The sequence below is a fragment of the Dermochelys coriacea genome, chromosome 5 (genome assembly GCF_009764565.3).
Source record: "Dermochelys coriacea isolate rDerCor1 chromosome 5, rDerCor1.pri.v4, whole genome shotgun sequence".
NCBI lineage: Eukaryota > Metazoa > Chordata > Testudines > Dermochelyidae > Dermochelys > Dermochelys coriacea.
This window is the reverse complement of record NC_050072.1, coordinates 5,700,197-5,716,128: the sequence shown is the minus strand read 5'-3', so window position 1 is coordinate 5,716,128 and position 15,932 is coordinate 5,700,197. Positions and strand designations below refer to the sequence as shown.

The 15,932-nt window shown below is 44.3% G+C and overlaps 1 protein-coding gene across 1 annotated transcript; it reads right to left on the bottom strand.

Annotated features, from left to right (window-relative positions):
* Positions 1-6,514: 6,514 nt before the first annotated feature.
* On the bottom strand, positions 6,515-12,405 carry LOC122460326 (phospholipase A2 inhibitor PIP-like). Its single transcript, XM_043515008.1, is given in 4 exon segments — positions 6,515-6,625; positions 9,004-9,161; positions 9,651-9,773; positions 12,239-12,405. Coding segments are annotated over 4 exon segments (441 nt in total). The 5' UTR covers positions 12,288-12,405.
* Between the last annotated feature and the right edge of the window lie 3,527 nt (positions 12,406-15,932).

The window sequence follows — 15,932 nt, the reverse complement described above, 5'->3', positions numbered from 1 at the left end:
CCTCTGGAGCAGAAACATAGAGCAGAGCCCTGGTTGCGGTGCAGAGAGGAACTGAGCCTCAAATGGGGACCAGTGGAAGACTGCCGTAACTCCCTGCCAAGCATAGCTGCTAGAACGTTGGCCCCCACAGACCTGTAGCCCAGCACCTCAGAGGCCTGGCTAGTCCATAGCCCTTTCAGAAGGAGCTGGCATGGTTTATGACAAGCTGTATTACATTTGTGTGTTTGCAGAACAGTTTGATTTGTGAACGCTCCTCTGGCAAGACAATTAGTTCCTTCCAGGCCATTTAAGCATGAGGTTTTATAACCACAAACTGCCTAGAGAATGTAATTAAAGCAAAACTTCCAGAGATATTTTTATCAAAACTTCATAATCAGACAGTCCTTTCACAAAAGCAACACTACCGTGAGCTGACTAGTGATTTTGTGCACCCCTCCCTTCTACTGGATGGAATCAGAATTGCTCACCTGTGTCATTGGACCTATACTGCTAACACCTAATGGCAATTCATCTATTCAGAGAGTTTAAAGCTAGAAAGGACCATTATATCATCTAATCAGACCTCCTGATTAACACAGGCCATTAAATTGACTGGAATGTTGAAGCTAGACAGATTTAGACTGGAAATAAGGTATACATTTTTAACAATAAGAGTAATTAACCACTGAAACCATTTAAAGGAGCAGTGGAGGATTACCCATCATTGGCAATTTCTAACTCAAGATTGGATGTTTTTCTAAAAGATCTGATCTAGGGATTATTTTGGGGACGTTCTAGGACCTGTGCTATACAGGAGCTCAGATTAGACCATCACAGTGGTTCCCTCTGACCTTGGAGAATCTATGAATAAATTTCACCTGGTTACTCCAGTACTGAGCCCAATAACTTGTGATGGCTGCCTTTCTGGAAGAGATGCTTTAGCCAATCTTCATCTCAGGATGCCTTCAGATCGCAAATCCACCACTGCTCTTTATAGTTTGTTCCAAAATTAATCACTGTTAATATTTTTGGCCTTATTTCTAATTTGGCTTTGTGTGGCTTCAGCTTCCAGCCATTGGCTCTTGCTCAGCCTCTGTCTGTTAGGCCAAAGAGCATTTTAGTACTCAATATTTTCTTCCCATCTACCTCTCATCCAGTCACCTCTCAATCTTCGTCATAAGCTAAACAGAATGAGCTCTTTCAGTCTTACTGTCAGGGATTTCTCCAGCCCTCAGTTCATTTTTGGGGTTCTTTTCTGCACCCTCTCTAATTTTTCAACCTCCTTTGAAAATGTTGAAACCAGAACTTCATGCAATATTCTAGTATCAGTTTTATCAATGCCAAAACTGATATCAAAACCACCTCCCTACTTCCTCCTCACTACACATCCAAGGATCGCAGTAGCCCTTTTTGCCACAGCAACGCACAGAGCTCACATTCAGTTGCTCGTCCTCTATAACCTTAAACCCTTTCCAGAGTCACTGCTTTCCAGGATATAGTTCCCCATTCTGTAGGTATGACCTGCTTAGAAATACAGAACAGAAATGTTTGACTACTACTGCCGCTTTTTCTGCATCATTAATAATAATTTTACCAGTTCCATCTAGGAACAACAGGTCTATTCCATTGCTAGAATTTTGTTGTTGTTGCTGATCTATTTTTTTTTTTTTAAAATAGGACAGACAAGATGGATGAGGTAATATCTTTTATTAGACCAGACTTGAAGAAGAGCTCTGTGTCATGCAAAAACTTGTCTCTTTCACCAACAGAAGTTGGTCCAATAAAATATATTACCTCACTTAACTTGTCTCTTTTATATCCCAGGACCAACACCCCACAACACTGCAAACAAAGTTTTAAAAAAAACATTGTTGTTATCCCTACCAGCCATGGATTTTTCCCTTATATGTTTATTTTCCCTTATCAATTTTATACACTAAGTTCTAATTTATATTGATTGCTATCTATTTTCACTTTTTTCTATTTGTTATATGCTGTTCTTTATTTCTAATTGCTTCCTTCACTTTGCCACTGAACTAGGAGGGACTTTTAGCCAAAGTTGTCCTTTCTTGATTGCAGCCATCTAATATATTCTTCTAAAAGAGCTCTCAGTTTTCATTCAGATTTTTCTATCAATTTTATTCATAACTTTCTTCAGCTTTGGGAAATTAGTCCTTTGGAAGCCCCAAGTGTACGTATTACTGTCCCCCATTTACCTAGATTGAATGTAATCAGACCATGATCATTTGTTACTAGGCAACTAGCAACTTCCAGTCCAGTGATGAACTCATCTTTATGCAGAGTAAAAAATCATAGAATCATAGAATCATAGAATATCAGGGTTGGAAGGGACCCCAGAAGGTCATCTAGTCCAACCCCCTGCTCAAAGCAGGACCAAGTCCCAGTTAAATCATCCCAGCCAGGGCTTTGTCAAGCCTGACCTTAAAAACCTCTAAGGAAGGAGATTCTACCACCTCCCTAGGTAACGCATTCCAGTGTTTCACCACCCTCTTAGTGAAAAAAGTGAAAAAAAGGTCCAGAACAAAGTACCACATGTTGGGTGCAATATGTTAGAAAAATCTATCATTTTAATAATGATTTACTACTGACTACATGACACTTCCAGCCTTTTCCTTACCACACATTACAGACAGGTGCTTATGGAGCAATTTATCCTGTTCTCTGTTTTGATTCGGTGGTCCGTAACAGACCCCTCCACCAACCAATATCCCTTCCTGGCTGATGATAGTTAGCACATTGATCTATGTACACTGAAGAAAGGAAAGATGTGGCAAATGGGACAGAGTCCAGAGGAGAGCAACAAAAAATGATAAGTTTAGAAAACCTGACCTATAAGGAAAAGTTAAAAAGTCTGGCCATGTTTAGTCTTGAGAAAAAGAGAAGTGGGGGAGAGGGTAGCGGGAGGGACCTGATAACAGTCTTCAAATATGTTAAGGGTTATAAATAGGACAGTGATCAATTGTCCTCTGTGTCCACAGATGGTAGGACAAATGGTAATAGGGTTAATCTGCAGCAAGGGAGATTTAGGTTAGATATTAGGAAACTCTTTGAAACTACAGGGCTAGTTAAGCTCTGGAATAGCTTCCAAGGGCATTGTGGAATCCCTGTCATTGGAGGTTTTTAAGAACAAATCGGACAAACCCCTGCCAGGCATGGCTTAGGTTTATTTGATCCTGTTTTGCACTGGGGGCTGGATTTGATGACCTCTCAAGGTCCCTTCCAGCCCTATATTTCTAGGATAAGATGTTGTGGATCTGGGTTATCAATAATTCTCACACAGCTAATGATGTCTAATGTGGAGTGCCACCCTCCTTTTGACCCACTCTATCTTCCTATACGGGTTGTAACCAGTGATTTTAACATTCAGATCATGTGAAACATCCTACCAGCTTTCAGCGATGCCAATTACATCAAATTTCTTATCAATAAGAATTTCCTCTTGCTTCTTATCCAGGCTCTTACCATTGGTATTAAGCTTGGACTAATCCCTACAGATGTGGCATTGGCTCATCACTGACTCAAAAGGAAGGGTGCCCCCTACTGTATCACTGGCACCATTTGCTGTAGCACCTTGGATTTTCTTTGAGGTTTCCCACGCAAGCACTGATCAGGCATGACCAACCCTGCTTAGCTTTTGAAACTTGATAAGATCACAGGCTAAGGTGGAATGGCTGAAGGCAGAATACAGCAGAGGGTTGAAACAGTGGATAAAGATCTGTAGTCAGTGATGTGACATACAGTAATATTATGCTATGCATGAATATGCACAAGATATGTTTAAGAATTAAAAATATTTGCACAGATAGGAGAGTTGCTTTTAATCCAAGACATTATCAGATCTGGAAACATGCTGAATGAGTGAGTTGCTGGAGTACTGATCTATTCCACATATAGAAAACACCCAAAGGGGCACTTGTATTCCCTCTTCAATATCCATATAACTGTACAGTCTGTGTAGACGATTAACTGATGCTTAACAGGGGAGGGGAGAGTTGGGGTTTCCTGCATGAAATGTATGTTATCAGCCCCACTCCCACCCCAAGTTATAGTTCTTCCTCCCACACCTCATTCTCCATCGGCTAGCTTATTGGGAGTATTTGAAAGAAAGAACATAAGAATGGCCCTACTGAGTCAGGCCAAAGGTCCATCTAGCCCAGTGTCCTGTTTTCAGACAGTGGCCAGTGCCAGGTGCCCCAGAAGGAATGAACAGAACAGGTCATCATCAAATGATCCATCCCCTGTTGCTCATTCCCAGCTTCTGGCAAACAGAGGCTAGGGACACCATTCCTGGCTTAAAGGACTTCCTGTCTATCTGGGGAGGGTTGAAGGGTCTGAACGAGGACGACATTACAAGAGCACTCAATGCTCACGGTGCAGCTGATCACCAGCTGCGGGCTCCAGGAAAATGTTGTCTCTGGTAAAATGATGCAAACTTGTGCTGTGACCCCGGTGTATTATATACAGGACCTGGAACTCAGAACAGAGGGGATAGATAAGCAGCATAGCCAAAGAATCCCTAACGTCAAGCACCGAGAAGCAGGAGGGTAGAAGAAGGGGTCTTGCAAGAAACTAAAACAATATCCAATTCGTTTCACCTCCAGGCTAGACTAGGCCTGAGACTCCAGGAAGGGCAGAAAACATTTGAATATATGCAATTTTCTGTACATGGTGGACAGCATTTGGGGCTCTAAGGATACTGACAACTGCATAAGAGGTGGGACTCTAGAGGAACCTGGTCAGAAGGCCAAGTCTTCAACACAGGAGACTGTCCAAAAGGCCATGAAGGGATGCTCTGGGACAGTGGGCCTGTTACAGAGGTGCACTAGAAACAGCTGAAGGATGCCACAAGGAGGAATGGTTTGCTGCATATAGCAGTAACTTGTGACTTCGGAGACCAAAGTTCGAGTCCCTCCTATGTCACAGACTTCCTGTGTGAGCTTGGGCAAGTCCCTTATTTTCTCTACCTCAGTTCCCCACCTACAAGACAGGGATAACAGCACTGCTGTGCCTCACAGGGGAGTTGTGGGGATAAATACATTGAAGATTGTGAGGTGCTACTTGAAGGAGTCACACACTTAACTGCTCACATAGGCCACCAAACTCTGCATTAGTCAGCTTTTAAGGGCAAATGCAGGTTCAGCTGGCAATGCAGGCTATAGTTGGGGGGGGCAAGAGACCCAATGGGGGCTCTGACCAGAGGGAAGGGCCCAGCTCAGCCTATGTAGGCATCCAAGGATGCCACCCCAGTTCATACAGACAGAAAAACCATCAAATAGGGCCTCATTTTGTTCAACCAGTCACGATCAATACTAGGTAGTTGGTGTTCTCCTGACTCCTGTCCACACACTGCTAGAATTAATACTAACCCCCAGGCATTAGTTACACAAAGGTGTCACTTCCTCTCAGGCTAAGCTATGGAGGCTATTGCTTCAACCTCTTTCAAAAGAAGCTTGTGTTTCAAGCCACACCTTGGCCCTCCACTTATTATCAACACCAATAACGGGTGAGGTTTGCATCTCCAAGGTCTTCAGTGTAAGTATAAACTACATGGCATGACAACCACCACTGAAAGGCAGCCACCTCTGAGGTGAAATGTAGCTGCTGCACACTAGCACATGTCAGCACTACATGACAGGCCAGGAAGCAAAACAGAATACTTAGCTCCACTGCATCATACAGATGGATTAATCTGAGTGTCATTTCTTAGGGTACCCAGGATCCAAGAAAGAGAGGCCAAACAAAACACATGTCCCCCTTAAGACAGCATACAAACCAACCCCAGCCAGCAGACTTTCTAGTTCTCTTGTTGTGCCACAAGGCAGGCAGGCTTTCCCCCTTAGGCTTCAAGTCAGGGAAGGAGCAGCCATCTTAACCAAGTTCATAAAGCCCTTATCTCACAGCAACCAAATTTACAGTCAGAAAGCAAAGTCTCTAAGGCCCAGGTCAGACTAATGCCTGAGGCTTGAAATCAGTATGTCCTCCAGTCCCCTCTTTCTCACTCAGCCTCCTTTTGCTGTTTATATAGCCCAGAAACAGGGTGGAGCTGGCTGCTTCTTGGCTGGGCGCAGGCTATTGTGGCCCTAAGCTCCAGACCGTGCCTTAAAGAGGTAGTACATCCTACCACACCAGGGACATGCTGGTGTGCTTTCAATCAGGATATAAATATTTAATCTGAGTGCTACGGTGAGTCTGATCTTCCCCAGCGTGAATTACCATCTCTGTGCCATGTTCACTGAGGGAGACAAGGTGAGTGAGGTAATATCTTTTATTGGACTGTTGGTGAGAGAGACCAGCTCTGGGGCTTACACAAAGCTCTTCTTCAGGTCCTATTTAAGCTCAGAATCTTGTCTCTTTCACCAACAAAAGTTGGGTCAGTAAAAGATATAACCTCACCTACCTTGTCTGTCTAATATCCTGGGATCAACACAGCTACAGTTACCCTGCAAACCATATTCATTTTTTAGTCAGTCTCTTTCAGTCCCATCATTCCCTCCCCAGTCCATCCTCCACCTTCTTATACAGGGCTCAGATCCTCAGCTATGGTGTAATACAGAACAGTGAAAAGCTCCCCTTCGTTTTCTGCTGAGAATGTCAGTTTCTGTTCTCCTTCCTTGACGGGCTGACCCTGAAGGAATATGGACAGATCTCTCCTTTTAATTTCGGTTCTGGGAAATAAAATAAAACAACACAAATACACACAATGTACTCACCTTTAAGAGACAGTATCGTGTGTTGGATCATGCACAGTACTGAGAGCCAGGATTGCTGGATTCTGTATGAGGCTCTGGGAGGAGGGGTGGTGAGTATCAGTCACAGCTGGTGTGGCTGATAGACAAGACTCCTGGCTTCCTTCTGTGGCTTTGAAAGGGAGTGTTCTCTAGTGGTTAGAGCAGAGGACGGCCTGCACTGATTGATTCCGGGGGACAGTGATTTTTGTGATGGCATCCCTAATGCTCCCCCAACTGATGGTTGGCCTCATGACCAGTGTGAAAGTGAAACTGTGACATACCCAGGTACAATGTAGGCCAATGAGCATCTGTGCCACCCCTGCCCTGCAACCATGGGTGCCTTACAATGCCTTGCTGATGGAGTTCCCACCTGGGTCACTCACAAACAGCCTTCCAGCATGCAAGCCACACCCTGAGCTTCAGTGTGTAACTGCAGCCTGCCAGCCACACTAGGGTTACAGTCTGGCCCTCACCAGCCTCGGTTATACTACAGGATGACCCCAACACACTCCCAGTCTTACATTTTCACCCAGAAATGTCTGTCCTATTCTGCCCAGCCCTCTCCCAGACAATACGAGTTTATGTAAAGTCTGTTATTTCTTTAATAGAAATAATATGTATATCCCATGCCACCCCAAATGGAGTTTCCCAAACACTTCAATTTAAACACCCTGGATTAGATAAAACAATAGAACAACTATTAACTACAAAGAGAGAGATTTTAAGTGAGTACAAATAATGAGGCATAGAAGTCAGAAATGGTTACAAGAAAAATAAAGACAAGACATTTACTAATATCTAACTTAACAAACTATATCAGATTCAAGCAAAGTTTCTCACCATACACTTTCAGCAGTCTTACTAACCAAAGTTCTTAGGTCAGGACCCTTTCTCCCAGAATCTAACACATGCTTCCTTTGTCCTTTCTGATGCAGTGAATCGATAGGCATAGAGTGTGTGGGGGAGGGTATCCTTTGTGGTGTTTGTCCCTCATTTGTATAGTTTCAGTCCTCCTCTTGAAACATGTTTCCAGTTGGATACCAGGAGACAAAAAGCCTACAGGGAAGGATGTTCCCTGCTGCTTTTTCCTCACCTGTTTGAATTTCCTTTGCTCCCCTTCCTGTTTAATGATTCTGTTTACTGCTTAAATGCAAATTAAGCAGAGCACACATTCCTTTGTTTAGGACAGACCAATTTGCCAATCCCAGTTTGGAACATGTCTTAACAACACCATACAATGGAATCTTATAATTTCACATACAAAATTGCCACATGTATATTATTAGGATGATACTGATCAGTAAATTATGAGTTTTCAAATGATACCTTGTGTGAAGGCTGATTCCCCACTCTGGCACTTTGAGTGCAGAAGATGGGGGCCCTCAAGGATTCTAAAAACTAATACTGGCCACTCCAGGCTGGTATTAAACTCCCAAGTTTACAGCTTTTCCTCCAACCTTGGATGGGTAGATGCTGCCACTACCCAAGTGCAAAAACCCCTTTGAGAACCCAGGAAGGCACATTTGGGAATTCCTTCCTATGGGGTACCCTCATGCCCTTTCACAGACACCCTCCAGGGAAGAGCTAAGAAAGAAAACAAAGGAAACCAGCTGTTTCCACCAGCTAATTAAACAACCTGTGCACAAACCTTTTAGGACACAAAATCCAATCCTGTTCATAAAAAAGGTAAATTTTATTAAAAACAAAATGAAAGAAAATACATTTGAAAATGTAGGCTATTGCTAGATTTAAAAAAAAAACACTTACAAGGATTAGCATCAAGAATAAGGTTACAAGCAAACAAAAGCATTTGGGGTTAGGAGGAGTCCACAAGCCATAAAGAAATAAACAGAGATAAACCTAATTGCATCTTCCTAGACATTTCGTGATTTACTTACGTATCTGGGGTTCCAAATGAGTAGTTTCTAGGTATGATTTGATGATTTTTCATACCAGACACAAGCTCTTACAGCGTAGTTTCAGCCCTGTCTCTGCTTCTCGGGAGAACAACACAGACAGACAAAGGGGAAGTTTTTTCCCAATTTTAAAAAGTTCTAGCTTTCCCATTGGCTCTTTTGGTCAGGTGCCCACTTCCTTCCACAGGTTAACTGTACACAACACGGAAAGGGGGGAAAACATTCCCTTATACCATTTTCAGATTTGTTCCCATTCAGTGTCATCGACATTTCTTTTGCTTTTTTTAAAATTTGCTTTCTCTCATTTCTCTTTGAAGCATTTCATAGAATGGCGTTTGCGAAATTAACCAAAATCTAACAGGTAAAAATAAGTTACCAATGGTTATTTCCCCAGCTATATCAAAACACTGGGTCTGGACTCCGGTACAACTCACAGTGTTTTCACTACTCTGGTAAGAATCCTCAGCTTAGCATGCTGGACACTACAAGCCATTGAGAACGGTGTTCATCAGTGGCACTGTGAACAACCAGAAGGATCACAATCAGCTTTGGCAATGTTAGCAGGGACAGCTGGCATTGGGTCGAGGGAGCTTGGGAGCAAATCATCAAATGGCCTTTTAAATCCTCCCACCACAAGGGACTAGAGTTCTAGCTCAGAAGATACCATGGGCAGTTGAGTCTAGTCTCTACTGACATGAGAGTTTTCCTGAGTGAAGCCTTCTCCCGTGTAGAATCTGGTTAGTAGAAACTCAGGCGCCTCTTCTACTCCTCCCCACCCCAGCGGGGAGTTATTCAGTGCAAGGCCTGTTGTGACAACTGGTCTATAATTTTTACCATGGAAAATAGGTCAAGTTATTTTCAATGAGGAATGTAATAAATAGGTGCAAGAGAACCAGACAGAGAGACTAAATTAGTCCAAACCAAAAGCCACATTGATATAATTCAAGGACTACGTTGAAATCATGCTCTGTAAACACAGAAGACTTGGAAGCAGAAGTTAATGAACCAAAACCTTGTACAGCTTCATGCTTTATGATGCCACTGGTATCTTTGCCACTATCACAGGTTTCCATGGGGCCGGAACAGCTCTCCCCTATATCATGGCAAACCTCACACTGAAGAGAGCTCCCTAGGGAAGGAAAGGGAACACACTTTGTCTTAGCAGTTGCTATGAATGTTTCTCACTTCTCCTTTCAAGCTTTCTCTTCTTCACCAGCAGGCATCCTCTGGTTTTCCTTTTGTATCTGATGACCTGTTTGACTAAGCTGCAACGATCAGGGGAACAGCCAGCAATACTGCTGGGGCTTGTATGTCCTGAGGGGTCAGTATCACTTTACAGCTGGTATGGAGCCTTGGGGGATAGGACTCCCTGATTCTTCTAGTCCAGGGATGGCACTAATGCGTGATGCAGGTCTCCATTTCCCCCCTCGTGCCTCATTTCCTCTCTGCTTCAATCACAATGGCAATAACTCACTGGAGAGATTACCCTGCAGCTAGAACCTCTTATGAAAGGAGACCCAAAGAGCTTGGCTTGTTTAGCCTAACCAAAAGAACGCTGAGGGGAGATAGGATTGCTCTCTATAAATATATCAGAGGGATAAATAGCAGGGAGGGAGAGGAATTATTTAAGCTCTGTACCAATGTGGACACAAGAACAAATGGATATAAACTGGCCATCAGGAAGTTTAGACTTGAAATTAGACAAAGGTTTCTAGCCATCAGAGGAGTGAAGTTCTGGAACAGCCTTCCAAGGGGAACAGTGGAGGCAAAAGACATATCTGGCTTCAAGACTAAGCTTGATAAGTTTATGAAGGGGATGGTATGATGGGATAGCCTAATTTTGGCAACTAATTGATCTTTGACTATTAGTGGAAATATGCCCAATGGCCTGTGATGGGATGTTAGATGGGGTGGGACTGAGTTATTACAGAGAATTCTTTCCTGGGTGTCTGGCTGGTGAGTTTTGCCCACATGCTCAGGGTTTAGCTGATCGCCATATTTGGGGTCGGGAAGGAATTTTCCTCCAGGGCGGATTGGCAGAGGCCCTGGGGGTTTTTCACCTTCCTCTGCAGCGTGGGGCATGGGTCACTTGCTGGAGGATTCTCTGCACCTTGAAGTCTTTAAACCATGATTTGAGGACTTCAGTAGCTCAGACATAGGTCAGGGGTTTGTTGCGGGAGTAGGTGGGTGAGATTCTGTAGCCTGCGTTGTGCAGGAGATCAGACTAGATGATCATAATGGTCCCTTCTGACCTTAAAGACTATGAATCTATGAGTCTCTTTACTAATGTCTAGCTGGCATTTCCTCCCATTTAGTTCCTGATCCCTTATCTTCTCGTCAGGCCCTGACACCTCAAGGTGCATTTTAAAGCAAAGTGAGCATTGGGCTTGAAGGATGAACCCAGCTAACCCCAAACCCCATTCATCCCTGCCTAGGCTTATTCCCCACTCTGGTACTTCAAGTGCAGAAGGTGGGGTTCCGCAAGGATTTTAAAAATTAATACTGGCCACTCCGGGCTTGTATTAAACTCCCAAAGTCACAGCTTCTCTCTGACCTTGGATGGGTACATGCTGCCACCATCCAAATGCAAACTCCTTGGAACCCAGGAAGGCGCACTTGGGAATTCCTTCCTGTGGGGTACCCTCAAGCCCTTTCACTCCCCCCCTCTGGGGAAGAGGTGAGAAAGAAAACAAAGGAAATTAGCTGTTGTCCCCAGCTAATTAAACAACATACGCACAAACCTCTGAGGACATCAAAAATCCAATCCTGTTCTTTAAAAAGGGTAAATTTTATTAAAAACAAAAAAAAAAAGAAAATACATCTAGAACTTAGGCTTTTGCTAGATTTAAAAAGAAACAATTACAAAAATTAAGCATCAAGATAGCTCTCTTGAGGGTCAACTTAAAGGTTACAAACAGAACAAAAGCACAGAGGAGTCCACAAGCCAGTAAAAAATAAACAGGAATAACCCTAATCGCGTCTTCCTAGACATTCCCTAATTTACTTACATTTCTGGGGTTTCAGATAAGCAATCTTTAGGTATGATCTGATGGTTTTTCATACCTGGCTTAAAGCTTCTCAAAGCATAACTGCTCCCTGTTCCCCTCTTTCCCAGAGAACAACACCACACAGACAAAGGGAAGTTTTTTCCCAATTTTAAACAAGTTCTAGCCCTCCCATTGGCTCTTTTGGTCAGGTACCCACTCCTTTCCTTTTACCTGTGGGCTTGTTAACCCTTTACAGGTAAAGCAAGTAGAGAACAGCTCCTAACAGGGGTTTTATAGCTAACTGGCTGGCTGGGTGTCCAAAAAAGGGAGCTCCCCCTTTATTTATCACAATCCCAATACAAGACAGTGGGAACAAATCCATAAGGGTAAGGGATATTTCACACCAGGATGGGAAGACAGCCAACTGCAGAAAAGCTTATGCTCAAATAAATTTGTTAGTCTCTAAGGTGCCACAAGTACTCCTTTTCTTTTTGCGAATACAGACTAGCACGGCTGCTACTCTGAAAACTGCAGAACAGCAATTCCAGGGCCAGTCCTACACTTTGGGCTGTGACAGGGTCAAGAGTCCCAAAATCAGGGGACTCACCTGCATCTATGAAAGCCAAGAGGATGCAAAGGGAGAAGGAAACCTTCATGATGACAGGGAGAGCACAGGCTGCAATGGGAATAGAGCTACTGAATTTTCATTTCTGACAGCAAACACTCCAAAGGGGCTTTTATAGACTGGTTTGAACAGTGATGTCAGCGGAACATCACAAGTGAAATTCGGGAAATAAGGGAAGTTAAGCTAAGTGCCTTCGTACACCCTGCTGAAGACTCCCAGGGACTATAGGAAAGGACCTACTGGGAGAGGCTCCATAGTTAAGGGTGCATTGTTTTTTACTTTGTTTAATTTAAAGCAGGTATTCAGCCTCTTTGTTTCACATGAAGAATACTGTGTATCATTCCCAAACTTACAGCACACCACCAAGGGTCACCACCTTTCTGTATACAGTGCTATAAAATCCCTCCTGGCCAGAGGCAAAATCCTTTCACCTGTAAAGGGTTAAGAAGCTAAGGTAACCTGGCTGGCACCTGACCCAAAATGACCAATGAGGGGACAAGATACTTTCAAATCTGGAGGGATGGAAAAAGGGCTTTTGTCTGTCTGTCTGTGTGATGCCTCTGCCGGGGACAGATCAAGAAAGTAAGCAATTCAACTCCTATAAAGTTAGTAAGTAATCTAACTAGAAAATGCGTTAGATTTTCTTTTGTTTTTTGGCTTGTGAAATTCACTGTGCTGGAGGAGATGTGTATTCCTGTTTTTGTGTCTTTTTGTAACTTAAGATTTTGCCTAGAGGGATTCTCTATGTTTTGAATCTGACTGCCTGTAAGATTATCTTCCATTCTGATCTTACAGAGTTATTCTCTTATCTTTTTTTGTTCTTCTAATAAAGTTCTGATTTTTAATAATCTGATTGGGTTTTTTGGGTTTTAAAAATCCCAGGAGTTTGTGCTCATCTTGTTTATTCTCAGGCCTCCCCAGAAAAGGGGGTGTAAGGGCTTGGGGGGATATTTTGGGGAAATAGGAACTCCAGGTGGTCCTTTCCCTGTTCTTTGTCTAAAACACTTGGTGGTGGCAGCATTTTACCTAATTCAAGGGCAAAGGCTTTGTGCCTTGGGGAAGTTTTAACCTAAGATGGTAGAAATAAGCTTAGGGGGTCTTTTATGCGGGTCCCCACATCTGTACCCTAGAGTTCAGAGTGGGGAAGGAACCCTGACACATCCAATGAGAAAAGCCTCAATTTTCAGAAGACTTTCAAATACATCTGTTAATTGGATTATGAAACAGCTTGAATTAAAATTGGGTCTGTTAAAAAAATGTTCTTTGAATTGCATCATGCTTTTTCAGATGCCCCTAGCTAAGAAACATCTTGTAACTAATCCTTCCTATCTTCCATATAGTTATCTCTGGGAACTGCACACTTGCAGACAGGGCAGATACCTCTGTCCAAGTGGAGAAATCACAGAGATTGCTGGATCCGACTGATCCACTCCACTCCACTGTCCTGTTAGACATTTATCAAATGCTAAATCCTGTAGTGGACAGTTATGTAACAGCCGACAAGTAGAGGGTAGCTCTTCCTAAGGTGTGGAGCAATTGCTTTTCTTTTGTAGCAGGATCATTGCTATTTATTGCTTTGATATGGTCTCGGCTGTGTAATGCCCCTGTAACACAAACACCCCTGTCAGAATAACTGCACATGACCACCACTCCTAACTGCTTACCTGCCCAAGTAAGGATAGAATGAGGCCACTTATGCTTTGCTACGGGAGATGTGTCATTGGCTTGCTGCAGTGCCAGGTTTACCGAGCACCACTGGCCTTTTCTCCAATTACACCAGGACTGACAGTCCCTTCCCTTTCTACCAGGATGTCAAAGCAAATGTGATTACCCCAGTCTCAAGGAAGGACTTAGACATTTGCAGCGAGTAAACACAAGGTTCGCTAGCCTAAGAGGCACCTGATTGCCACTTAAATACCTCTTTTTCTTTCCATAGGATTTGCTAGACTGGATCAAAACTGTGGTCCACCTTGTCTGGATTCCAGCTTCCAGCAGTGGCCAGCACCAGCTGCTTCAGGGGGAGGTTCAAGGAACCCAGTAATAGGCACCTATAGGATAATCTCTAGATGGAAAAGTCTCCTGCTAACTCCCACTAGTTAGTAGTTGGCTTCTGTCCTGAAGCACAGTGGGGCAGGTGACTTGAGTCCTGCATTTATCTGCAGATAAAGGACTCCACAGGCATTGGCAGTGCATGCATAACTGCCAGGGGTTCTTCTTCACACTGCAACCCAGAACCAGCTTGAGCCCCACCCAGGATTCTGGGAAAACTTAACACCACCCCTGGTCACCTCTAAGAAGCAACTTCCCCACTCGCAAGTCTGAGTCTGTTCAAGACTGTTCAACAACTGAGTCTGTTCAAGAGAAAAGAGAACTGTTATTACAAGGAAAAGGGAACCATGCATTAGTTTTAGAAAACACCAAACCCACATTCAAAAATGTGCAAACATAAGCCACCCACCCCACAGTGCACTGGGCAGTGTCCTTTGCCTCAGTGTCCCACCTGTCCTCAGCCCAACGAATGAATGTTCTTTTAGCACATCGCTCCCCTCTCCCACCGCTGCATGCTACTCTCAGATGGTCAGCAAACACCCAGAGTTCAGAGGTGCGTACGTGGGGGTTCACCTCCCACCCCTGGGGAGTCTGGGGACAGGAGAAGCATCGAGCAACGCCTCTGACACCTCTGCTCACTCTGCCGTGGCTGCCCACAGCTGCCATCATTCACTCCGGCGCCGCTCTTTGTGATGCACGTTCTGAGGTTCCACCGCTTCACCCAGCTCTGGGTGATTTCAGGGGGTAGTGGGGAACCTCTCTGCTGGTGCAGGCTGGGCCCTTTCTTTCACTGCTGCAGCTGTCCCATGCCAGGTCTAAGGCTCAGCAGCGAGACCTGGTTACCACTGAGTCCAGCTCCAGTGATCATAAAACAAAACAGAGACTCTCTAGTGGGTCAAATCAGCTGTCTTCAAACAGTGGTGAGGGGGAGGGTTAAATGGTGCCTAAGGGCAGGTCAACACAGCACTGTCTACACCAGGGTTTGGTTGGTATAACTGCGTCACTCGGGGTGTGGATTTACCCCTGAGTGACATCGTTCTTCCAATGGACATTTGGAGTGTTGACCTGGCCTGGGACTCTTAGACAGAGCCCATCCCACCACCTGTCCCCACTCTCTCAACTTTTGCTGGGATTTGGCATCCCTGAACGCTGCTTAGCGAGTGCACTTCGATTGAGGGTGACCCCCTCAATCAGGATGCTAAGCACAGTTCTGCTGCCTTTTACTCAGGCAATAAGGATAGCAACATGTCATTACCCCTGCATTCAATACCAAAGTGATTTGTAACCCAACCCCAGCCAAAATTGACCACTTTGGCAATGCAGCTCTGTCTGCTGAATACCTAGGCAGAGTAAATGTGTTTACACAAATACAGTCCAGTCCTAAAGTTCCACCCCCCCGCCCCAGCTCATCACTAGATGTCAGGGGAGAACTCATTCTGACCCTGCTCACATGCCCTGTGCCACTGTGCCTTGACCCCTGGTCCAGAGGGAGCACCTCTAGGGTTGAGTCAGGAGGTTCAGACTGTGGGCCCATTCAAAGGGCACTCTGTCGCTGGTGCCATTGCCAGGGTGAGACATCAGGTCATTGTCTGGCTCACTTGTCATTCGGGGGCTCACAGCACTTTTC